The 25270-nt window shown below is 44.2% G+C and overlaps 11 protein-coding genes across 11 annotated transcripts; 10 read left to right on the top strand and 1 right to left on the bottom strand.

Moving 5' to 3' along the window:
• Positions 1 to 4033: 4033 nt before the first annotated feature.
• O0I10_009116 (uncharacterized protein) lies at positions 4034 to 5350 on the top strand (the record flags this gene model as incomplete). The annotated part of the gene is made up of 4 exons (XM_058489113.1): positions 4034 to 4388; positions 4497 to 4809; positions 4895 to 5141; positions 5207 to 5350. The coding sequence occupies 4 exons, from the start codon at positions 4034 to 4036 to the stop codon at positions 5348 to 5350; spliced, it is 1059 nt and encodes a 352-aa protein (XP_058340161.1).
• Positions 5351 to 5540: 190 nt separating this feature from the next.
• On the top strand, positions 5541 to 6099 carry O0I10_009117 (uncharacterized protein; the record flags this gene model as incomplete). The annotated part of the gene is made up of 2 exons (XM_058489114.1): positions 5541 to 5641; positions 5706 to 6099. The coding sequence occupies 2 exons, from the start codon at positions 5541 to 5543 to the stop codon at positions 6097 to 6099; spliced, it is 495 nt and encodes a 164-aa protein (XP_058340162.1).
• Positions 6100 to 6188: 89 nt separating this feature from the next.
• O0I10_009118 (uncharacterized protein) lies at positions 6189 to 6485 on the top strand (the record flags this gene model as incomplete). Its single annotated transcript, XM_058489115.1, has 1 exon — positions 6189 to 6485. The coding sequence occupies one exon, from the start codon at positions 6189 to 6191 to the stop codon at positions 6483 to 6485; it is 297 nt and encodes a 98-aa protein (XP_058340163.1).
• A 147-nt stretch (positions 6486 to 6632) lies between these two features.
• O0I10_009119 (uncharacterized protein) lies at positions 6633 to 7019 on the top strand (the record flags this gene model as incomplete). Its single annotated transcript, XM_058489116.1, has 1 exon — positions 6633 to 7019. The coding sequence occupies one exon, from the start codon at positions 6633 to 6635 to the stop codon at positions 7017 to 7019; it is 387 nt and encodes a 128-aa protein (XP_058340164.1).
• Positions 7020 to 8435: 1416 nt separating this feature from the next.
• Positions 8436 to 8690, top strand: O0I10_009120 (uncharacterized protein; the record flags this gene model as incomplete). Its single annotated transcript, XM_058489117.1, has 1 exon — positions 8436 to 8690. One exon carries the CDS (start codon positions 8436 to 8438, stop codon positions 8688 to 8690), a length of 255 nt encoding a protein of 84 aa, XP_058340165.1.
• A 32-nt stretch (positions 8691 to 8722) lies between these two features.
• O0I10_009121 (uncharacterized protein) lies at positions 8723 to 9103 on the top strand (the record flags this gene model as incomplete). The annotated part of the gene is made up of 1 exon (XM_058489118.1): positions 8723 to 9103. One exon carries the CDS (start codon positions 8723 to 8725, stop codon positions 9101 to 9103), a length of 381 nt encoding a protein of 126 aa, XP_058340166.1.
• Positions 9104 to 10696: 1593 nt separating this feature from the next.
• Positions 10697 to 11586, top strand: O0I10_009122 (uncharacterized protein; the record flags this gene model as incomplete). Its single annotated transcript, XM_058489119.1, has 5 exons — positions 10697 to 10834; positions 10918 to 10934; positions 11029 to 11116; positions 11204 to 11388; positions 11454 to 11586. 5 exons carry the CDS (start codon positions 10697 to 10699, stop codon positions 11584 to 11586), a joined length of 561 nt encoding a protein of 186 aa, XP_058340167.1.
• A 1689-nt stretch (positions 11587 to 13275) lies between these two features.
• On the top strand, positions 13276 to 15674 carry O0I10_009123 (uncharacterized protein; the record flags this gene model as incomplete). Its single annotated transcript, XM_058489120.1, has 6 exons — positions 13276 to 13329; positions 13395 to 13444; positions 13509 to 13945; positions 14027 to 14540; positions 14609 to 14915; positions 14982 to 15674. The coding sequence occupies 6 exons, from the start codon at positions 13276 to 13278 to the stop codon at positions 15672 to 15674; spliced, it is 2055 nt and encodes a 684-aa protein (XP_058340168.1).
• Positions 15675 to 16063: 389 nt separating this feature from the next.
• O0I10_009124 (uncharacterized protein) lies at positions 16064 to 18538 on the bottom strand (the record flags this gene model as incomplete). Its single annotated transcript, XM_058489121.1, has 10 exons — positions 16064 to 16357; positions 16417 to 16490; positions 16558 to 16639; positions 16698 to 16895; positions 16957 to 17217; positions 17296 to 17412; positions 17474 to 17768; positions 17842 to 18135; positions 18200 to 18321; positions 18389 to 18538. The coding sequence occupies 10 exons, from the start codon at positions 18536 to 18538 to the stop codon at positions 16064 to 16066; spliced, it is 1887 nt and encodes a 628-aa protein (XP_058340169.1).
• Positions 18539 to 19989: 1451 nt separating this feature from the next.
• On the top strand, positions 19990 to 21415 carry O0I10_009125 (uncharacterized protein; the record flags this gene model as incomplete). Its single annotated transcript, XM_058489122.1, has 6 exons — positions 19990 to 20057; positions 20126 to 20351; positions 20414 to 20435; positions 20493 to 20923; positions 20986 to 21020; positions 21118 to 21415. The coding sequence occupies 6 exons, from the start codon at positions 19990 to 19992 to the stop codon at positions 21413 to 21415; spliced, it is 1080 nt and encodes a 359-aa protein (XP_058340170.1).
• Positions 21416 to 21600: 185 nt separating this feature from the next.
• O0I10_009126 (uncharacterized protein) lies at positions 21601 to 23001 on the top strand (the record flags this gene model as incomplete). The annotated part of the gene is made up of 5 exons (XM_058489123.1): positions 21601 to 21718; positions 21790 to 22088; positions 22182 to 22469; positions 22530 to 22897; positions 22953 to 23001. 5 exons carry the CDS (start codon positions 21601 to 21603, stop codon positions 22999 to 23001), a joined length of 1122 nt encoding a protein of 373 aa, XP_058340171.1.
• Between the last annotated feature and the right edge of the window lie 2269 nt (positions 23002 to 25270).

A 25270-nucleotide genomic window follows, 5' to 3' on the forward strand; every position in this document is an offset into this window, starting at 1 on the left:
CATTGTACTTCGTTCAGTTACGTATTGCTGATCTAATTTTTGTTACGGTGCATCAGCAGGACCAGCACAAAAGAAAGGAAGGATTATGCTATCGAATACAGCCTTTGTTCAGAACACAATGAATCAATCAGACCTATCTCTTCCCCTGTTTTCCTTTATCACAGCATCTACAAGTGCATAGTTGCTTATATATCCGACATCTGCCATACTGTACCATAAACCTTTCTATACATAGCACAATGCATCATGTTCTCACACGACGAGTCCCAACCCAAGAGAAGGAAGATCTTACAAGTCTTAGACATGGTTCGCCAATGCAGGGAGTCGTATCCGATAAAGGATGTAGCTTTTTTATGTAATCCAACATCATTCGCAAGATTAGATCGAGAGGTACAACAAAATGCTTCAGGGGATACATCGTTATGGGTAATGCTATCATTTGGGGGTGCATTGTGTAGAGGTGGATGAATGCATGTGAAGAAGGCGAATTATATGCATGGCGTGTCAAGAACATGGAGCTGGATGATGATAGTAACAGCGAATAGGGTGTAATGCAAGGTAATTCGATGCACCAATCGTGCGGATGAAGTATCAAGCAAGTTGACAATAGATACCCTCTTTTTTCACGCGTTGTATATACTCAATTCCTTCCATTCCATGTACCAAACCAGAGCAATATCCATATTCATATCCATAACCATATACAAATCCACATCCACATCCGTATCATACCCACATCCATGTCCATATACCAAACCATTATCCATATCCATATCCATATCCGCAGAAGTCGCATGTATTGAAACGAAGTTGCTACATGTAGCTAAGGCTGCTTCTATATAATGGCTATCTGCTGCACACGTGAACAAGGTGGTGGGGGCAAGTTGCTGCACGTAAAGAACGACGATCGAGACAATGGCGTAAATAGCAGCACGGCAATGAATGCTGTTACGACTGGTTGTGGCAGAGGGTGTGCAGAAACGTGTGTTGTGTCAAGACTCGTGTGTTGTGAAGAGTGGCAAGAAGGCTGTGTACGCCATCGACTTGCACCATTCAGTCAAAGACAATGGGATCAAGAGAGCTGTAGGATTGGCATGAAGTGTTGAAGCAGGACGATACGTTCGCAGGTGGTAGTTGTATGCTTGAATCGGGGCGCGGTTAGGAATGGGAGGAAGAGGGAAGAGCTGAGAGTGGAAGAAGTGGAAAGTAAATCGATCGGACACCTCTTGTATAAATGCACAGGCTTGCTGTACATCAAACCTTGATATTGAGGTGCCCCTCTCGAACCTGAAACTTTCACACAAGAGTACTCTGGGATATGCTGATTATGTTGATCTAAAAAGACCTCGTGTTCATTTAAAAACATTGGATAAGGAGGGTACAATGTGGAATTTACTGGGAGATCGGAGAGCATGTCAGCGCCGGATTCATGATTCATCAGAAATAGTATGTATACCTTGGGATTCTCCTTTTCGAACTTGAAACTTTGCCAGAAGGTTCGATGGGATATGCTGATCAACCTCATTCATTTAAAAACCATAGCTTCATTGTGAAGATTCAAAATGCGGGGGTGTCCAAATGGTGGATGAATGGCAATAAAGAGTGAACGGCCCACCGCCCCGAAGTTGTCCACCTCCAACTTGAAAATTGGTCACAATGGTGCTCTCGAGCAAGCTGATCAGCTTTTTCTAATAAAAACTTCCCCCTTCATTTGAGAAATTTGGAATGGGTGCGTGCAAAAGTTTGAAAGACGGAGACATTCGCAGTCTGCGATTCATTAATTTTCATGTTTGCTGTTCCAGCGTAGCTCAGTCAAATCGGCTCGGATCAAGAAACTTGGACCGGTGGAAATGCCGGCTGGAGCAGGAGAATCATTTCCATGCAGTGGATTTTGCAACAACGCTGATTGTGAGAAATGGCTGATAGCGCGTAATATGGACTATTGTGGATAGCCATAAAAGTATAATCCATCAATCCTTCCAGTCATGCAAGATAGCTGTGTACACAAACACGTCCCTCTCCATCTTTGCTCTGTCAGGTCAGCGACTTGACATTGAACGAAGACCACTCTTCATGCCATCATGCTTACAAACATAAAGGTGCCTGTATCTCCAAACTTTACAATAGAACGTGGGGTTTTTATTGAGCAGTGTGCTCGGCAGCCCAGCTTCACCTTGGGTGCCGAAGTTTCAAGTTCATCGTGGCTAATCCCAGATTACCGCAAATGTCGCCACCAGCCAAACTGGATCTGAAGTCCGACGACGACAAGAAAGTTTTGGGCTAGTTGCGACATTGAACGTGAGCTTTCACACAAGGTGCTGTTGGCTAAGCGAGCCAACAACTCTAATAAAAACCCCCGTTTCATTGTAAAGTTTAGAACTGCTATGTTTATGGCACTTGATGTATGATCTTCGTTCAATCGCTCGGACATAGTGCAGAGTTTATCTTGTGTAACTCAGCTACTTTGCATGACTAGAAGGGATGGAAGGATAAAGCAGATACTATTGACAATATCCCATACATTGCGAGCTAACAGCCATTTCTCACAATCGCTTGTGTGCATTCTATGACGGTGGAACGATGCTCCTGCTTCAGACATTCATTTCCATGATTGGATTATGTTGATCCGAGTTGATTTGGCTGAGCTACGCTCATACAGGTTACTTCGGTTGAGCAGCATAGAGCATGGTTAGATGTGGATTGATGTAATCCCTCTTTGGCTGTATCTCGGTCAAATCAACTCGGATCAACATAATCAATCCATGGAAATGAATGTCTGAAACGGGAGAATCGCCCGCATGTCATGGAGTGGACAACAGTGGCTATTGTGAGGAAATGGCTTTTATTTAGCTCGCAATGTACGGGCTTTTGTCAACGGTATATAGTATCATCCTTCCATCCTTCTAGTCATGCAAGTAGCTGAGTTACACAAAGAGGTCCCTCTGCATCTTTGCTCTGCCAGGGTCAACGACTTGACATTGAACGAAGACCACTCTTCATATAGCATCATGCTTACAAACATAAAGGTGTCTGTATCTCCAAACTTTACAATGAAACGTGGGGTTTTATTAGAGCAATGTGCTCGGCTTGGCCAACTGCACCTTGGGTGCCAGTTTCACGATCAAGCTTGCCAATCCCAGATTTCGCAATGTCGCCACCAGCCAAACTGGATCTGGGGGTCGACCTCTTCGACGACGACGACAAAATATTTTTGAGGCTAGTTGCGACATTGAACGTGAAACTCACACGAGGTGCTGTTGGCCAAGCCGAGCCCGTGCTCTAATAAAGGCACCACGTTTCATTGTAAAGTTTGGAGATACAGGCACCTTTATGTTTGTAAGCGTGATGCTATATAAGAGTGGTCTTTGTTCGTGTCAAGTAGGTGGACCCTGACAGAGCAAAAAGATGCAGAAGGACCTCTGGGTAACTCAGCTAAAAGTCAGGACTTCAGGGACAATGCATGAAAGGTACGCAACCCTCACTTTTATGTCATACATTGGCAGCTAATAGCCACTTTTTGTGCATTCCCAACTTTTGTGCATTCTATTGTAGGTGGACGATGCTCCTGCTCTAGACATTCATTTCCATGATTGGATTATGTTGATCCGAGTTGATTTGGTTGAGTTACGCTCGCACGAATTACATCGGTTGAGCTACATCGAGCGTGCTTGATGTCCAGAGTGATGTAATCTCTTTGACCGCAGCTCGATCAAATCGCTCGGATCAACCTACTTTAATCATGGAAATGAATGTGGAGCAGGGCATCGTTCCCATGCAGTGGATCTCGCAATAATGATGACTGGATAAAGGTGGCCGTTAGCTAGCAATACATGCCTGTTCCTAGATGATCCATAAAGTAATTATAGATTGACCCTTTCATTCATGCAAACGTGGCTTTATTAATTGTTACACAACACGACCCTCTGCATCTTTTTGCTCTGCCAGGGTCCACCTACTTGACAATAGACAAAGACCACTCTTCATATAGCATCACGCTTACAACATAAAGGTGCCTGTATCTCCAAACTTTACAATGAAACGTGGTGTTTTTATTAGAGCAATGGGCTCGGCTTGGCCAACAGCACCTCGTGTAGAAAGTTTCACGTTCAATGTCGCAACTAGCCCAAAAAATATTTTTGTCGTCGTCGTCGAGGTCGACCATGTCTTCCCGAATTCGACCAATTTGCCTGATAAAGGAAACAGGCCCTACAACACCTGTAACCCTCCCATGCCAGATAAACATGCAAAGGTTGCAAGTCGCAATCGTGAATCCGCTCATCTGCACCATGAGGTGACGACCAAGACAGTAACGTCTAACTCGGATACGACAAAAGCTGAACGCATTGTAAACACCAATGTGTTTCGTGGTGGATGGATCCCCAGCTTCGGTTTCAAGCATTTTCTTTGACGTTAGCAGCCGTGGCGAACGGTTGCATGATGTATTGGCGATCAGCAAGGCGTATCCTAACAACTGTGGTGGTGATACCATAAAACAGGCCTAGGGTTCTTGTTGGTGTATCTTGCTACTGCAGCCGAGATTGAAACAGCACTCCAGCAAGGCGTTCTTTTTGACGATGGCATGCGTATCATCCCTTGCCGTGCTATGAGCTCTGACGTGGATATTGCGCGTATTCGACTGACATCTCCCTCGAATGCCTATCCCTGCCCTTGTGAGAGCCTCAAAATGAGTCTTCGCTCATTTGGAAGAGTACTCGACTGTGGGATCTATCGTGAAACACGTTCACAAATGTTTATGGGAGAAGGTTTTGCTGTTTTGGATCGTACACCAACAGCTGATGATTCAACCTCGTGGTCCTCTCTCTCTCACACTATCAGCTGGTGTAACAATGATTTTTCTACGCTACTTGGAAAGAAATGGAGCTACACTGTGCAGATGTCATCAACCAGGACACCATGTACGCCTGTGTCCCGACAACCCACAAAACATCGACCATGTTATGCTTGTGGGGAAAATGGACATAATGCTGCCGAGTGTCCAACACGTTCCAATTCTGTTCATTGAATTTACAACAAAAAAGAAAGAAAAGACTCGTGCTCAACCTCCTGTCACCAATGCTACAACACATGATGCATTACCTGTGACACCTGAGAAGGACACCACACCTACTCCTTCCGACAAAGTGCCACTGCAGCTTCTCCTATACGTATCACAACATCATCACCACCAGCCTCTCAACATGCCAAGGATTTGCCTACCGAGTCTGTGGATTGGGATGATCTTGCCGAACAAGATGCCGCTGACAGTGAAGGTGAAGAGCCCTCGAATGCCGACGGCATGGATACGGATGAACCGAATCAAGAACTAGAAGAAGCAACCGATCAATTTTGACCACATTCGACCAATGCGTGGATGACCACCCAGAGGTTCTTTCAGGAGCTGTCTATCAAGTGCCCCGCCATTGGTATGATCACCTACGCCTCCTGATGTGTACCCAAAGAGGACATCTCAAAATTCACCATTGAAAAAACAACGTCTCATGATTCATATGGTGAGCAAGCCCCCAAAGCTCATTGAACACATGCAAGGGCTATGGATTTCTGGTCAACACACATCACGGCTTATGAACAATGCACATGGTAACGCTTTGGGTCCTGAGCAGCATCAGGACCCCAATCTTACGTATCAATAATTTAATCATGATTAAAGACAACATACTGAATCTATCATCTCTCAATTGCAACAGCTTACGAAAAATCACCAATACATCAGCAGGGACTCTCTCATCCGATATCTCCGGCAACATCCTTCATCACCTCATATCATCACTCTACAAGAAACCAACGCCATCGATCACGACACAACAACAACATTCAACATGCTATTTCGATCTCAACAATCTCTTTGAGTCACATCACCGGCATCGTATCACTCGATTCCGACTTATCATTTCAACGTATATCAATCGATCTCAAGCAACAGCGATTTCAACAAACGTTTTATCTTCACCAAAGTCATCACACAATCAGACTTTTGCATCATTCTTTCTACTCACCTTATATGCACCAGCATCAAGTACAACACAACGTCGATTGTTTTACACAGCACTTTTGGATTCACCGATTTTTCACATCGATTGATCTCACTATACTGATCGGCTCATCATCACTGGAGACTTCAACTTCAACGTCTATCAACAACAATCAACACGTGATCGCATCTCTCATCGATGGGTTTCACAATTACAGCTCAACTTTGTCGATTGCATCACCGATACTTCATCCTTATCTTCCAACATATCGTACCGGTGTGTCTTTTCATTCTACATTGGATTTTATTTTTCGCCTCACGATCTTTTCATAGCTTTATCCTACATGGGGACGTTGAATTTGTCTCAAGAACATGGACCGATCATACTCTCCTCTCCGCACGCATTCAACTTGGATCACCAAAGCACTGGAAAAGGATATTGGCGTGGCAACCCCAATTTTTTCCTATATTCCTGAATTTCGACAAGAACTTGTAATGATGCTCAACAACTTATGGCCAACTCTTGACACGATTGATTCTCTTCAACAACGTTGGGAACACCTTAAATCAGCTTTGCGTCGCTTCACTCAACAATTTGGTCGTCAGCGCACTCGATGGCGTCAACAACAACTAAAAAGCATTAATGTCAAAGCGCAATCGTCTCCTCCGTTCCAAACCACCGCCCAACGTTCTTGCTCAGTTTCTTCCAGAGTCGAGCAACAAATCAGCAATCTACAACGAAACGGTCGACATCTTAGCTTTGAAAGCTCGTCAACACGATGGCGTGAAAAAGGAGAGAGAGCGACGGGTATTTAAAAAAGAATGCAACTCAAGCGAGAAATCTAGCCGTATGATCACCTCTTTTTGTTCATCCATCTACAGGTGCCGTGCTCAGAAATCAATGACCTCCATGATGCCGCAACCGCTTTACCAAGAGTTGTACACGCCCACAACAATCGATGACCATGCCTTGGAATGCCTTGCTTGTTTTCCAGCACTCTTCCATGTTATCATCCAGTTGGCAGAATGATTTGATGATGGATTTTACTATTGACGATTTGCAAGATGGCGCTAAAAGAGCACCAAAAGCAAGAGCAAGCCCTGGATTGATGGTCTTCCTACTCTACTTGGTTTTTGGTTTTCAAGCACCCTGGTTATCATTCTCTTGCTTGTGCGGTTTTCAATATGGCTCTTCAGCAAGGCATATACCCATCTTCATGGAAGGACACGTGTCCGCCTTGTTGCCAAAGAAAGGAGACTGCCAATCCACACGTAGTGGCGCCCGATTTCTTTAATCAACACCGATGCAAAAATCTTTACCCGGCTATTGAATGCGCGTCTGGTCCAAGCTGCGGGCTCAATGATTAATCCATTTCAAACCGGATTCATGCCAGACCGATTCATGGCGATAACGGCTTATGTTGGCCAAGTTAGCGATGGAGCAGGCAAATGGTCACGATTCGTCCTCTTCTATAGCATTGCTTCTCGATCAGGAGAAAGCCTTGACCGGATTCACCCATCTTATTTGCGTCAAGTTCTCTCCAAGTTTGGTATCCCGGATGATTTCATCAATGCTGTCAACAATTTGTTCTTCTCTACCCGCATTCGAATCAATATTAATGGGCATCTCTCACCTGCTTTTACGCATAACGTGGTCTGCGACAAGGCGACCCGATTTCTCCCATCCTATTCAACCTGGCAATTGAGCCTCTCCTCCGTGCTATCATGGATGATGATTCCTTTCAGGTGTCCGGATTGAATACTGCCCCACAGGCTCAATGCCATTGCCTTCTTTGCCAGCTCTCCAAGTGTCAGAAACATGCGGATGATATTATGGTCTTTCTTTCAATCCACAAGATCTCGCACGCCTTCAGCTCCATCTCAACCGGTATCAGCTTTCTTCAACGCCAAATTGAATGCGCAAATCTCAAGCCATTTTCGTTGAGCGATTAAACTGAAAACAGAATGGAATCAGACTTTGGAACAGGCTGGATTCCCCACATGTCACGATCGAACTTGGTCATCAGCAGTGGTTTATTTGGGCTATCCTTTAGCTTCATCTAAACGTCAGCTAGATGTTTATCTGGATAGGGTGCTTTCCTCTGTGCGTTCACTATGTCATGATTTTTCTGATCGTGTTGTCTGTTCGGGTAGAGCCACCATACTCAATATGCTGATCTTGTCAGCAATATGGCACACGCTCAGGCTTGTCGGTGCTCCTTCATCTTTCTTTCGGTCTCTACGGGCCTGTATGGGTGGATTTTTAATGCACAGATGTTTCCTCGTGTGAGCTTACAAAAGCTTTGTCAACCATTGGAATTCGGAGGACTTGGTATTTTGGATCCTGAGAAACAGCAAGGTGCTCTCCAATTACGTTGGCTGGATCCTCTTTTTCATCCCTCATCAGACTGGAACACAACACTCGCCTTAGCCCATCATTTACGCCATGCACATCCATCCCATGCCTGATCATCGATTTCCTTTGCTTTTGTCTTCTTGCCGCAAGTCCATAGGTGAAGTTACCAACAGTGTCTCGTCGCTATTCTTCAAGGCCTATGGATTGTCTTTGGATATTAGTTCTCTTTCCTTTGATGTATCCGTTGTCCTGCAGCTACCTCTCAATTGTATATGGTATGACTCTGGTCACAAGTTGAGCAAAGTCGTTTTCGTCACCTCAAGGTTCATGATATCTTTTATCTGAATCCGTCTGCTGGCTTCATCCTTTGGAGACCGATGACCCGAATTCCATTACAAACTCGCCATAAGTGCAGTCCTCCTACATGCCGTATCCAACAGCACATCCAACTTCCATCACTTTCCAACGCTTTTTCTCCCGCTGAGCCATATCCTTCGCATCCATTCTCACCCACACGGATGGATGCCTCACATAGCCCGTCTTTCATGGATGCCTATTTTGATCTCAAGTCTTGGACGACTCGTCGCTACCGATCAATTTGTCAACCTTCAACACCGCTCATACCATCCATCCCCACGCAAGACATGGAAGATCTTTTGGTCGTCACCTATGGAACACTCTGCCCGCAATGTCTGGTATCGAATCATCCACAACACCATCCCCACCTGCTCGTTCCAGCACATTATGGTACACCATAGCGACTCCCTTCACTGCCAACTTTGTCATGTTGCCGATGATACTTTGGATCATTTTCTAGTCCTTTGACCGCCACCGACGGCTGATTTGGATGAACCTATGGGATGATCAATTCCACGGCCCATACCATGCTGCGTCTCTTCTTCGATTCCTCAAGCATCTCACTTGCTCTCGCTCTACTGTCTCCTTTTCCAAACTTCTCGCCATCACTTCCTGTTACCTTTTAGCCATGTGGCAACATTGGTTGAAGGTTTTCAATAACCAACACTTTCATCATGTCCATGTTATCACCCGCACGCTCAACGTTTGTTGGCACGTTCTCTTATCAGCGTAGTCGGTATATTTATCCTCATATCGTTTATCATTCTTGTTCCTTTTTTGTCACACACTGAGGTATCACTCTCCGACATACTCCCTTTAAATAAATCTGAGGCCAAAAGCCTCCTTGCAACGAAAGGAGTCGACCCCCGAGATCAGTTTGGCTGGTGGCGACATTGCGAAATCTGGGATTGGCAAGCTTGATCGTGAAACTTGCACACAGGATTCCTTTGACCCCGACGAGCAGCTTTGTTCTATTAAAGACCCCACATTTGATTGTAAAGTTTTGAGATACAAGTGCCTTTATGTTTTCACTATACTACAAGCGTGATGCTATATGAAAGGCGACCTTTGTTCAATGTCAAGTAGCTAGAACCGAATAGAGCAGCGCTAATTATGCAGAGAGGTGTGTTTGTGTAACAAGCCGAGAGGGCAGGAGTTGAGGGGTCAATCCTGCAGATGGATTGCGGATGATAGTTCCTTCCCCCACACGCATAGTAAGATCCGCAACCATGATAGCCTGTATGGAATTTATTTCAAGTTAACCACGGTATGGTTAATAGGCCGATAATTGCGATAAATCCAAGAGTGTCTTTATGAAAGAATGAGTAGTGAATGGTATGTACGACGCTATGATGTGTCTTTAGGTTCAGGCTGTTGTATAAAGGTAGCGCTTGTAATAGCGTATCCTGAAATAAGCATCGTATGTTGTGTACCCATGCCACACTATTTTAGCTTCACTCTTTCATGAACATAATAAATTAAGCTTACAAGGAACTGGGCGTCATCAAATTACCATGTTCCTTTTATCAAACATGTGTACCGTCAGCTGAGAAAAGTCACCATCCATCACCTCCATACACCCTCACTGCAGCATCGTCCAAACCCATAACAATCATCATACATAGTTGACCTTTTTTAACGAGCAAACAACAATGGTATCCTTGTGCAGCAGCATACTTTAGGCGCATCCCAAGTTGGGTATATTCACGTGATTAATTATCATCATTGGACCCCTGAATTAGACATGAAAGGTAGCAGAGCGATACAATCAAGATATGGAATCGATGCAATGGTTTAACCAATTAAATGAAGAAGAAGGACACACGCCATTGAGGGTACTGTGATGATGGCATGCAGGAGGAAGATTTAAGTTTCATTGGGTGGGTTGGGGGTAATACACGTACCAATCTGTCATTGTCCCATTATTCTGCTCCTGCTGTCGCACGAGACAAGTTTTCTTCTTCACCACACAACGTTCACGACACCCCATTGACATGACGCTGACACGAACACCCTTCTGTTTGACTCGCTCTGAACAAATTCAAGGCATGGCCAACCGCATCTTGTATTCACGATTCTACATTGGCTTGTACATCGGTCTTGCTGCTTTGAGCGTCCTTTCTATAATAATGGTAACGAGCGATCGCAATCCAACCACCCCATGTCGTACTCACTAGAGCTTCTTGTTCCCTTCACTGTGTGTTTGTCATGACAGTCGTTACGCGAGACTTGGTATGTAGGTAGGCATACTCTCCTGCTATCCCCATTTCCAACAAATCAACGCGCATATCATATCGAACTTGTTACTGATACTGATCCTTACTAGCCCATCGCCACTGTTTCTACTTTTCGAGTTTGTGATTAACATGGCCATGATGATGGAGGTGACAATACGGTTTTTGGCATTGAGGAAGGTATGTACGTGCGTGTATGCATTCATCCACTGGATTGGGTTGGGATGTTTGGTTCCTGAGTGATCGCTGATCCACTCATTCATTTAGGCGTTTTGGCATTCACTATGGAACGCAATGGATGCCATGTTGGTGCTGCTTTGTGTGGTGACACTCCTCATCCTTATCTTTGCCGATTGCTCCGCAGGTGAACGTCGAGAAGCCATGATTGATACAATGCTGTTGGTGGTGCGTAATGGGGTCCAATTATATCGACTCATCACTGTGGCTCGCAAGTAAGTTGAAGTTTATCATTAGAAAAGAGCAAAGTGAACAAGAGGATTGATGTACGTGTTATTAGGAACAAGCGTTCAATAGCTGTTCGATCATCAACCATCGATTTCAGATACGTGGATGAGGAAGACATTGACTTGTACAAGATGGAGGAGCAGGAAGAGCAATTCTGGCACGAATATGGAAACGATCATTTGTAGACAGAGCATTATACCATTGACGCGGAGATACCCAGAGTAGCAGCAAACACAAGTATTAGACATTGACACTAGAGGAGGGGATCAACCACATTATGAACATGCACCTTTGATATAACCTATTGGGTGGGCCATTCTTCCATCTACTATTTGACAGTGAGCATGATACATCCAATAAACTATCTCTCTCGTTGAAGCGCCTCATGATCAGAGACATTCTTTGGATTGTTGTGACACATCAACTACCTATTTTTCATTTCCAATCCCCAGTCTTTCACATAGGTCACGAGAGTTTACCAAACGGATAATTTATACCAATGTATCCCGATAATGGATCATTCACAACCAATCGTCTCCTAGCTCTGTAAGCAAGTAGAGGAAACTGGGACCTTGCTGAATTATGCTATTCATGCGCCATTCACCCCGCCATTTCCCACAACATTTTTGCAAGTCGACGTATACATTCTTCTTTGCAATTAGGATAGCAGTCCTCGATATCATTGAAAATAATAAAACTAGTGCTTCATTGTGCCCTTGATGGTGACAATGAGCACGGCAGAATGAATGGGGTCATTGCTTTATCATTGCGTGTTTTTCATAACATGTACACATGCCGTTTGTAACTGCTTCTGAGAAGAGGACAATTGCTCAAATACAAAAGGACCAAAAGGAGAATTTTTACATCCGTTTGAAGGATACGACTTTTTCTCATGTACATCAAAATGACCAATGTTTTGTTCACGATGGTTCTTGCTAGCATACATAGCTGTCATTAGGCTCGACGCAATGCAAATGCAAAGCGTTCATGATGATTTCATATAATAAGCATCGTGAAAAACGCTCATGCACCACGTAGATAGAAGTCATTAGACACGCCTATCATGTTCCAAGAGGATTGCTTGACATTCTCCCTCTCTTTAAATGGCAATTTCTCAATGCTTGTTCAATAGCATATATGCTAGATGAGGCAAAGAGACCTTGTGCATGTTGATTACAAGGAGAAAAGTTAGAGGAGTGGTGCAAGTGGTATATATTAGGTGATTGGTTTTTCTCGAAGCGCGCTCCCAGAGTACGTAGTGTACACTCTTTGTGGTGTGGGGTGGTTCCTAACGTGTTACACAACCAGTGTTCATACAACATGTTTTGTGGGGAAAGTCATTTTTCCGAAAGTTGAGTAACCCAGGTCCATTGCAGCTTCGAAACTCTGATTTAAGCAATGGCGGCAACATCCATTACCTTAGTCAAGGGAATAGGTAAGGTATTAACATCGAGATGCGATGATCCAAAAACACGGAATGGTCCAGCTTCGTTTCCGATCCAGTAGTCATTATCGCATCATGGCTTGTTGCACCATAGGGGAATTTTGCCCAAACCAGAAATCTCCTTTAATTCAACAGTGCTACACAACACCACCGTCATGAGAAAAACAAGGCACATTTAATAGGATGGGAGAATCGTAAGGGAACAACTTGTGCCACGTCATTACGTTATATATAATGAGATCCAAATCAGCATCCTTCTTGTCATTGTCAGCTGTAATCAACTACGCAACAACCATAGTGGAAGATGAAACTTGTTTCCATCTCTTTAGCCATTGTTGGGCTCTTGTCTTTGACTCAGGCCCGGCCAACGCCCGATGGTGTGCTCTCATGGGATGAAGCATATACCAAAGCCAAAAAGTTGGTGTCGCAAATGTCGCTTGAGGAGCGTGTCAACATTACCACTGGTACAGGCAACGAGCAAGGGGTAAGGATGACAATGATGCATCGTATAAACAATGAAACAACATGCTCAATGTTTATTTTACAAAGCCATGTGAAGGCAACACTGCAGCAGCAGGCAATCTGTTCCCAGCATTATGGTAGGTTTTATTTATAAAAGCCAAAGACGTATACATGACTAATGATGTGCCTATGTGAATACAGCTTGAATGATGGACCTACTGGTTTACGTCGAGCCTACAACACAAGTCAATTTGTTGCTGGTATCAATGCTGCTGCATCCTGGGATCGTGAACTTACTCGTCAACGAGGAGCCGAAATGGGTCGTGAGTTTCGAGCCAAGGGTGTCAATGTCATTTTAGGCCCTGGCATGAACATGATGCGTACTCCACGTGCTGGTCGAAATTGGGAATTTGCAGGCGAAGACCCCTATCTCACTGGTGAGATCGCTTATGAAACTGTCGTTGGTTTACAAAGCTCTGGCATGATCACAACATCCAAGCATCTTATTGGAAATGAACAAGATACCAATCGCTACAACTCGAGCACCAACATGGATGACAAGACCTTGCATGAACTTTATCTTCATCCATTTGTACGTGCACTCGATGCCGAAACCACGGGTATCATGTGCTCCTATAGTAAGTATTATTCTATATGATGGCTGCTGATTGTGGATGTACATACATGAACAATGACTCACATGTATTGGGTACATTTAGATATGGTGAATGGCACGTATGCATGTGAGGATGACTACATTCTCAATTCAGTCCTCAAGGGCGAGCTTGGTTTCAAAGGATTTGTCGTGAGTGATTGGTGGGCGACGCATTCTACTGCCTTTGCTGTCAACAGTGGTCTTGATATGACCATGCCAGGTGATGCCAATTCACAAAGTATCACTGGTGGTGGATTGTGGTTTGGTAAAAACCTTACGGACGCCGTAAAGAATGGTGATGTCGATGAAGATCGCGTTACGGATATGGCAACACGTATTGTGGCCGCCTGGTACAAAGTCGGTCAAGACAAGGGCTTCCCAGAGCTCAACTTTAACTACTTTGACAGCAACGTGGGCGCTGATTTGGATGTCCAGGGCGATAGCAAGGATAACATTCGAAAGCAAGGTGCTGCATCAGTCGTGTTGCTGCGCAACGACGACGACATTCTTCCGCTTGGACAAGACGACAAGGTTAAAAAGATTGCCGTCATTGGCAGCGATGCTGGTGCTGATCCAGAGTAAGTGCATATGGCTATTATGCAACATTTACAAGTGATGGCTCAATTGACAATTTTTATTACAATAGGGGTCTCAATCAATGCCAGGATGGTGCATGTTCTCGTGGCACTTTGACACAAGGTTGGGGATCTGGTAGTGCCTACTTGCCCTACCTTGTCACACCATTGGATGGTATTAAGGATCGTGCAGGTGACTCCGTTGATGTTGTATCCTACCTCGATGACTGGAATGTCGATGAAGCAGCCAAAGTTGCATCTGACGCTGATATTGCCATGGTATTTGCCAAGTCCGATTCGGGTGAAATGTACATTGTAGTGGATGATAACCCTGGCGACCGTAACAACATCTCTTTATGGTACAATGGCGACGAGCTTGTAAGTGGATCACGTTAAACACCATACCACATTATTATGCTCACAATGTTACGTTTCCACAATTAGATCAAAGCTGTGGCAGATGCCAACAAGAACACTGTCGTTGTGATTCATTCGGTCGGCCCTATTCTTATGCCCTGGATTGATCATCCCAATATCAAGGCTATTGTGTGGCCCGGTTTGCCAGGTCAAGAAACAGGCAACTCGCTTGCTGATGTGCTGTTTGGCGAAGTGAACCCATCTGGAAAGTTGCCCTATACCATTGCCAAAAAGTTCGACGACTATTTGGGTGACATTGTGATGGAGTTGGATATTGAGTATACTGAAGGTGTCAATGTCGGTTACCGCCATTTTGATAAATACGACATTGAACCACTCTACGAGTTCGGCTACGGCTTGTCATACACCACGTTCGATTACAGCGGTCTCAAGGTCAAGGTTTCTGGCAAGGGCAAAGATGCAAAGGTCACAGCATCGCTCAAGGTGGAGAACACGGGTGATGTTGATGGTGCTGATGTTGTGCAAGCATACCTCGGCTTCCCAGAGGACGCAGAGCAACCACCCAAGATGTTGCGTGGATTCGAAAAAGTCAACATCAAGCACGGCAAGAAACAAGATGTCAAATTTGAATTCAGTGAGCGTGATCTAAGAGTATGGGATACAGCCAAGCAAGAATGGGTTGTTCCTTCTGGCACATTTACGCTCTACATTGGTGCAAGCAGCCGCGATATCCGTTTGGAAGATACTTTTACCCTTTAATCTATCATGTAGTTACACAGCATGATGTCTCTTTTTTGAATAAAGCATGTCGCACCGTTTTCATACAAAAAGTTGCCACACGTGTATATACAATCAATGTCGTCTTGATAAGCCTAGTGTATTTGTAATGCTATCCAAGACTCTATATGTCAATCTAGCTATCCAACAATAAAAATCGATCGCATTCACAACCGATACAAGAAGAAACCGGGGTTGGGGGAGGGAAGTAAATAGGGGATAGTATGAAACAGAGAAGAAAAAAGAGCAACAAAAAGGGGATTACGATACTATGCAGGAAGGGAGGTGAACAGGAACAGGTAACGGATGATGCTTGTGTGTGCATTTTTGTCAACGTAATGCGTGCATGTGTGTGGGATGAAAGTATAAGGTTATGCGCTAAAGTCGCCCAAAAGCTCAGGTGCCTTGAGTTCGCCTCTGGCAATCTTATCCACGGTGTTAATGAGATCGTAGGTGATGCTTGGAGATACCACAGAGTCGTGCTTGTAGTCAGGGTGATTCATCACAAGATGACGCAAATAAGTAGCACCCGTCATCAACTCGCCACTCGCACGCTTGCTGATCAAAGACAAATAGCTGGAGAGCTTGCATCGTGTCTCGATATCAATGTTGGTGCTGTCAAGGTAGTTGTGGATCAATGGGATGAAACCTGGGAAGCCATTTTCCTGCATAATGAATGTGAGTTTAAAGGATCGAGGATACATTGACGCTATGATTAGCATACCTGGCCATTGATGATTTCGTTCATGGTCATCAATTCATACTCGTCATCACTCTCGGTGGTAGTGCCATCCAAATCTAAAAGGTAGCCCATTAGGTCAACCAATGTCCTTACGCTCAAATCCACCCATCCTTCAACACTTACTAGGGAAGACATTCTTGCGGAAGTAAAACTTGTCATTTACAGCTGCACCACGCTTATGGGCTGTTGCCATGTTCTCATCCACCTATGTTGGCCAATACCTCATGAGCCATCAATGCCTAATGCATGATCAACCTGCTTACCTTTGTAATGGGGATATAAAGGTTCAATCCAAAGCTCAAAATCACACGTGTGACCAGCACGATAAACACCGAAAAGGCAGCATTCTCAAAATCGGTAAGCTGTACTTCCATGCTGCGGAACTCGACACGCCATCCAATATCAGAGTCAGGTGGTGGAGGCTTGAATCGTACAGTCTGCCAATTGGTCGATTGGATATTCTAATGCAACAACATGCTTGAGTTGACACGTCCATGTGCGTATACAATAATAGAAACATACCTCAAAATGATCCATCGATTTCTCATCATCCTGATCCAACAATTCCTTGAAGATAACAAGCGGGTCACGAATAAAAAGATGGGAGATGTGGCGTGCCAAAAGATCATCTACGTCGTTCTCTCTCAGCTTCTTGTAAATGTCCTTGTCGTAAACAAGGTCGAGATCATTGTATTTGGACTTGTACATGGCATCATCGCAAATGTAAGTGTCGATTGAATCGTAGCGAGACTTGTTGATGACAAAGCGATCATTTTCCAAAGGCTATACACCCATACGCGATTAGCACACACGCTCATACATACTCCTTCTTCCTCCCTCCCTATCAAAGTATATGTATACCTTCAATCCTCGTTCTTCAGGCGTGCGATCATCCACACTGGCAGCAATCACATTCCATCGACAATCCACATCAGCAAGATAACCACGGAAAATGGGACATGCAGCTGTCAATGCAAGCTATACGTCGTACAATGTCAGCTGAGAGTGCCTCGAACCTTTCCACCCAAGAGTACATTACCATGATAGGAGCTACTGGAGCCAAATGATCATACAAGTGTCGTGCTTCATCAATGTTGCAAGCTTGGAAAGTGATTTGCAAACAGCAGCAACCCATGCCAAAGGCCATAGCGTCCATGTAGATGTGATCGGGCTTGGCGGCACCATTCTTAGCCTCCTTGTCATGTGGGAAAACATCACGATCCCATGGGATGGTTGGGTCGATGAATGGGCGAGGTGTGTTCTTATCATGGAAGATTGGCATATTGATCTCCACCTTGGCACCACGACGACGACGAATGTTGGCTGTCAACGTGCTATCATAGACCCATTCTGATAAGTGCTTTGACCCATACATCCTTGTATACACACACAAAAAACCACACTTACGGAAAACGGGCATGAGGATTGGTGATTTCATCAGGAACAAAAAGACTTTGGACAGCTTGACCCGTTGGTTCATGATCAGGACTGGTTTCATGCGGACAACCCAAACGAGGATAATTCACCAAGGATACGGGTATTTCTCCTGGAAGCATTGCCTCTTGAGCTAATTGCCGTCTACGTTTCATACTCGCCTCCACCTTCATCAAATCACGAAATGTCGCTCCATAAGGCTGTCCAGGAATGGCTTCAAGCATAAATCTACCATATTCAGGTCTCCATAACGTCTCTGGTGGCTCACTATATATACTCAACGTCGTCAGCTTTCAAATCAACCGAACTCCCACACACACACATGACTTACGTTGACGTTCCACTATTATACTCTTGCTCGGGTCGTTGGAGATCGGCCAGTATATCAAATACCCGTAATGACAGCTTGGATTCCTTGTTCTCTTGGTCCATTTTCACCACAATAAATTCCACCTTTGTGTTTGGCGCATGTCAGCAGCAGCGCGCATTGCAAACGCGACCGTTTCCTTTATATACATGCCTCGTCGCCCCATAGCAGACATTGCTTTTGTCTGTCGCGCAATTTCCGATAAACCGAGAGGAACTGATCGATACCATGCGATCGGACGTGGTCGGCGTAGTGTTTTGCTTCGTTCCAATGAAGTGGTGTTCCCAAGGATAAAAGACCCATATTCGCTTCAACAAGAAAGAAAAGGAAAAAGGAGAGAGGGAAAGTGAGAAGGGCTCAAGCTTATAAATCAAGAGAAAAATTTGGGGGGGGGGGTGTTCAAGTATAACAGGCAATCGTGATGCTGTGAGTCGTAGAGTACTTATTCAATAAAGTGGTACAATAGAATGAGAGACATTGGGCTTGCATTATAATTGACGCACACACGACCTCGGTGTCTAGGTCATTGGGTTGAGACACGAATAGCGTGTGTGGCTATCGCATCATACATCCACTGGATCAGAGATGGCTATAATTGACTGGCTGACAAAGCCTCGTCCATCACGCAATTCATTGCGTTATTGTCGTTGGTCAGCGGTTGTCACAATGAAGCCTTTACGTTTCATCATTGTTAGCATCATCACTACCCATACAATCTTTCTCCTTACTTTGATCATTTGATTCATCGTCATATCCCGGTCACTTCTTCCATCTTTTTGTCACTAGCATCATACATCAGCTCTTGGATTAATAACGTTGCGGACAACAAAACATCCATCTCGGCGTCAATAACTCCGGACGTGTAACATGTACCTTGCAACGATGTTGTCTTGTGCTACATGCAACCATAATCCATATCCAGCAACTCGTCGTAATCTCGCAATAAAACGTAAGGACTCGTAATCATGCCTATATATACTATGTATGTAAGTGTGCGTCTATTCAATCCATTAGCACCTCGAGGATAATGCGTTTCGATCCCAGCTTTTGATCATGGTGACGAATCCCAGCATAGCATACCTAGTATGTATCGGCAATAGAAAAGTTTGACAGTTCTTGTTGACACCGTTATCCTACACCTGTGTCTTTGGTCACGGCAGCAAAAGGTATCCTTTGACAATACCATTACCCACATGCACACTTTCATCTCAAGTTAGCTATATTAAACTAAAAGGTGCCACGTGCATGACGACGCGCTTCACAAGCATAAAAATCGCTTTCCTGTGCATGGACTCAGCAGCTACATGCGGAGGAGAGTGATGGTATTCTTTCGTACACCTATCATTGTTTACCTATGCGCCGATCTCAAAGAGGAAACCGGAGACCCAAAGGATAGGCTTTATCTGTTTGCCCTATCACTCCTCCTTTAAGTTTAAATGTATGACCTTTTCGCGCACGTACAATGATAATACTTGGGTTTACCCCTTAATATCATGGCAGATGGTATTATAAGTTTGCTTGATTTGAGAACAATGTACAATCCTATCCATTTTCTTTTGCTATGCTTTATAAACATCATGTCTTTAAACGTCATCTTGATAATTGATTGTTGTGTTTTCCTGCTATTGGTCGTATGCAGACCTCTCGATAATGGCAACTCGATGATCAAGCATCTGGTCGTGTTGATGATGGAGAATCATAGCTATGACCACTTTCTTGGAAGCTATCCATTAGCTGATGGCTCAAATTCATCCATGTGCAACCCATTAAAGGATGATGACGACGATGATCAAATATGTGTTACACATGATGGTGCATTCCAGTAAGTGTTGTTTATGCAACCTTATAAATGCCTCGAATGATTGGCTCATCACACATACATCCACATAGTACGGATGAACCGGAAAACTTTATACCGGATGTTGACCAGCAAATTTACAACGTTGACTTTGGGACCATGCCAGACTTGCATGATGACAAGCCGACCATGAAAGGATTTGTCAAGAATTACCTTCGATATCGAGAAAAGAGTCGAGCTGCCGAAGTCATGCAGGGCTTAAACGAGACCACCCTACCTGTACTCTACACGTTGGTGCAAGAGTACGCCATATCTGATGTAAGTGTGTTGTATCGATCACCCCCTGCTTACAACAATGCTCATGCAGGCCCTTAAAAAAGCGGTGGTTTTCATCTGTTCCAGGTATAAAAAGAAGAGGAATGATGCTATACATGATCTTACAACATGCTTTTATCCAAGGCTCGACATTTCCCAATCGCAACTTTTTGCATGCTGGCACGTCAGGTGGTGTGGTGACCAACGACATTCCCAAGCTTGGATATCCATTCAAAACGACATTTGAAGCATTGGATGAAATTGATGTCAGCTACGCCATTTACTCAGCCTCACCTTTACCGGCAACCATGTTATTCAGATACTTTCGCATGCCATCACACTCGCCTGGATACAGAATGGAGCGCTTTTTTGATGATTGTGAAGCAGGCAATTTGGCGTCCTATGTATTTCTAGAGCCGGCCATGTATGGATTGGATCAACGTACCTACAATGATCAACATCCACACGCAGGTGCATTTTATGATTTACGACGTGGTGAAGAGCTGTACAAAAAAGTGTATGAAGCATTACGTGCAAGTCCTCAATGGAACGATACATTGTTTCTATTACTTTGGGTAGGGTACACATTATGCATATAAACATGCAACCCATGCTCACGAGTTGTTCCCCTTTACAGGATGAACACGGCGGCTTTTATGATCATGTGGCTCCGTGAGTAGGCAAGAGGGGGCGAAGGGGGTGGGGGAACGCATGATGTTTATCACCAAGGCAACACAAAAACGCTAAATGGGTACATACATACACTTAGGCCAACAGGTGTGGATAATCCAGATGGCATCACTGATCCCACTTTTGATTTTACAAGACTTGGTATTCGAGTGCCAGCATTGTTAATATCACCGCGTATTGCAAAAGGGCTGGTACTCCCTCAATCCCATATTCTGGAACACGCCTCAGTGCCGAGCACGCTGCATGCATTATTCGGCATGCCACATTTAACTAAACGAGATGCCAAGGCCAACACCTTCCATCAATTTGCTAATCTTGAAGAGCCACGTACTGATTGTATTATCGAGCTTCCTAAACCTGCTTGGGATTTGGATTAAATGACATTCTTTTTATTGATTCATAAATGAGAAACATGAATTTGAGATGACAAAGGGGATGTCAGCACACGGTTGCCATGTTTGGATATCCAAGAGCGGAATCTCAACTTTAAGCTCTGCTCGGGATGAAGGATGGCCGGAGACGATCACAGCAAGTGTAGTCTTTTTTTTCCCTTTCCGCAATCATGAAGCAACAGATGCCGACCAAGGGCAAACCAATGCTGCCACACAAGAAGAAACAGCAGCAACGTTCTCTATGGTCTAAGAAGGAGCTTATGAACTATCTCGTCAACCACCAAATAGGTACAGTCAACAAATAACATACAATCTACAATAGAGAACCTCTTGCTGATGAGAGTGATCGCTTTCGGTAGAGGCGCCGCTTCGAGTCATTACTGCCATCGTTGCTGGTTACTTCCTCGGGTTGCCGCTCGTTGACAAGTTCATGTTTATTTCCAACCAACGTCCGGATGGTCGATTTGAAAAGAGTCCATGGGATATCACCTTCCTCATGTTTTACATTTGTGTCTTCACGGCTCTTCGAGCGGTTGTCATGAATCACATGCTCATCCCCCTTGCCAAGGCTGCTGGCGTGTCCAAAAAGAAGTATCAGCGTTTTGCTGAACAAGGTTACTCATGCTTGTACTACTCGATCAGCTTTTCTTGCGGTGCTGTAAGTAAATGGAAGGGTTTAAGAGGAAGTGAGCGAGCGTGTGTGTGTGTGTGAGTGTTTGAGACAACAACTGACACAGCATGCATATCATAGTACATCATGTATCATTCGCCTTGGTATGATGATACTACTTACTTTTGGCGCGATTACCCAGTGACCGATTATGACAAGATCTTCAAGTACTATTACCTTGTGCAGTATGCATTCTGGCTCCAGCAAATCTTTGTCCTTCAAATTGAGGCTCCTCGCAAAGACTACCGTGAATTGGTGCTCCATCATATCAATACCTTGCTTCTTATCTTTTTCAGCTATGGATGCAACTTTACTCGTGTCGGCAATGCAGTATTCGTGTACATGGACCTTCCTGATGCTATCTTGGCTGTAAGTATTTTTTGTGTGTGTGAGAAGGAAAGGGATCATGTGTTTATGTTTGTCTCCTAGTTGGCCAAACTTCTCAACTATTCGCTTCCTGGCATGGTGTGCAACTTTACATTCGTTGTCATGTTGGTATCATGGATGTACACGCGCGTGTACTTGTATGGCGGCGTCATTTGGTCTACCTTCACCGAACCTGATCTCTATGTTCCCGAATTCAAGTTGGATCCACTTAATGGCAATTGGTTCCCATACTTTGTAAAGTACATCATCCTGGGCCTTATGTTGGGACTCTACATCTTGGTTCTTTTCTGGACCGTCATGATTTTCAAGGTGCTATACCGCGTTGTTACAAGTACGGCTGCTAGCGATGTGCGATCGGATGATGAGGAAGAAGAGGAACCAGTTGAACCAGTTGCTGTTGGTAAACCTCGGTAAGCCTATCGCCTAATAACATGTAAACAAGGTTTACTCATATACATGCAATAGTGAAAACATGGCTGATCTCACCAAGCGTCGAGCCGCTAATTCCAACTAATACTTATATCTTCACACACACACTTAATGATCTCATGTATTTTTCTTCGTTGTCTTTTATTGCTGCTTTTTAGATTACCGCGTCGTCTTCACTCTTCTTTTTACTACTATCCACCCACCTAATGTCATTTTTTCTTATTCCTATCCCACCCCACATCCTCTTTTTACTACTTGCACTTGTCCATACTTGAATGAAAATCCATCGCAACATTCTATACCTGCACACTTTGTCTATGAATGGTTAAACACGTGAAAGGGAGGGGAGTTGGGTGTGATGTTTCACCGAGAAATTATCCGCGGGCAATAGTGTAACGTTAGCATACTATGAAATTCTACCCCTTTATTTCGACTCAGTTTGATTTGATATGCACATATCCAGTTGTCGTGGGAGAAAGCGACAAGGCGCAAGTCGTGCATAGTCTAATGACAATACTAGTAAAGTGCTTGTTAAACCAACTTCATGTCTAAACCAGGGATTTGCCAAACATTTAGACTCTTTATTTTAGGTTCATGCTAAAGAATGGTGCGGTACTTGACGATCGTTCACCCTGTACGTATCGCCGTATTGAGATTGCACTTGTAATAATGTCATTCTGCAAATACGATTACTATTAAGACGTGTTTAATGGTCTTGAATCATGCCTTTAAGCGCCACAATTCCCGCACGACAACAGGAAAACGTTCACCATACATTGTTGGCGTAAGCTCAACACCTCTTGAAGACATACAGGCGTTCTTTTGACATCCAGAACTTGAAAACATATCATTTCTCACCTGGTAACTTAAGCATTAATGGGACATATGGTTCCTTAACGCCCCTGTATGGCTTCACCAGTACTTACGGTAAAGCAAGACACCATATAATCTGATCTGATATAGTTCTCCTTGGTCTCCTTCATACTTATGGAGAAGCGTTCAAAACATGAGTTTCATGGCCTTTGTAAGCTTGTTCTTATCTCCAAGGTAATGCTGATGATTGGCAGCACCTGGAGGCCGGCGATCTTAATTAAACTATCGGCCTCTAGTTGCGCTTCATCTATCGAACGTTCGTGGGCCTTTAGAGATTGGCACCTAATAAAAGTATAAAATGAGCACTTTTCATAAGCAAAGTGGGCCTATGCTTATGGTTCAGACATACCATTGAATGCCAAGATGTAGGCCTCTGTTGTGATTGTTCAAAAGGATTTCCTTGAGTAACGGAGCTCCAGCGCTGCTGTATTCAAGGTTGTCGATACAGGATTACACGCATATACATATGCCACCTACAACGAGGTCTCGATTTTTCCATCCGTCCTTCAATCGTTGGGAGAAGTTGAAATGAAAAGGCAAGCTGACGTAAAATACGCGGGCTGCCAATGTGGGTGGTTGATGTGTACGTTGTCTCCTTTGTATGGGTGAAACAACAAATGCTGTCAAGGCTTTGCATGCTTGACGATCGTTCATTGATCTTCATCGGCTTCCCAACTTTGGTTTTGTCGCCAGCATAATGTTGTTAGTTGGCGATATCTGGTGGGCCTACGATCTCAATGAAACGATCCTGGATGATTCCATCTGGTACATCACTGCTCGTGCTTTCCTTTCATCGGCTGGCTGAGCTTCATCGATGGAACGTTCATGGGCTTTAAGAGATTGGCACCTAATAAAAGTATAAAATGAGCACTTCTCAAGCAAAGTGGGCCTATGCTTATGGTTCAGACATACCACTGCTGAATGCCAAGATGTAGGCCTCTCTTGTGGTTATTCAGAAGGATTTCCTTCAGCAAAGGCGCTGCTGTATTCAAAGTTGTCATACAGCATTTCACGTATGTACTTTCGTCACCTACAAAGGAGCCTCAATTTTCCCATCAGTCTACGTAGGCATCCTTTTAATATATAAAGCATAGCTATACCAACCCCGAAGGATCCATCAAGGAACAAAGCCAAATGTCATTAGGCACCAAAGAGCACTCCAAGTGGTAAATCAGTGATGTGAGCTACATAGATGATGCATGAGTACCCTCATTTTGGGGATCACGTACTGTAATGAAGACCATCCTTGAGACTTACCAGAGGCCATTGATGATGATACCAATACAAGCAGGAAGAAGTGCGTATGATAGTGTTGGTGTAAAGAGCCTTGTTTATATATGAGTGGGCGTGAGAATTGTTGCCATGATTGATTAAAGTGATAAAGTGGTCAAGCATCTTAGAGTACTTCGTCAAAGTGATGGAACATCACAGCTGATAAATCCACCTGCCACTTGAAAGGTGATTTTTTGTAGGTGACAAAA

The sequence above is a fragment of the Lichtheimia ornata genome (assembly GCF_029851405.1).
Source record: "Lichtheimia ornata isolate CBS 291.66 chromosome Unknown scaffold00051, whole genome shotgun sequence".
Taxonomy (NCBI): domain Eukaryota; kingdom Fungi; phylum Mucoromycota; class Mucoromycetes; order Mucorales; family Lichtheimiaceae; genus Lichtheimia; species Lichtheimia ornata.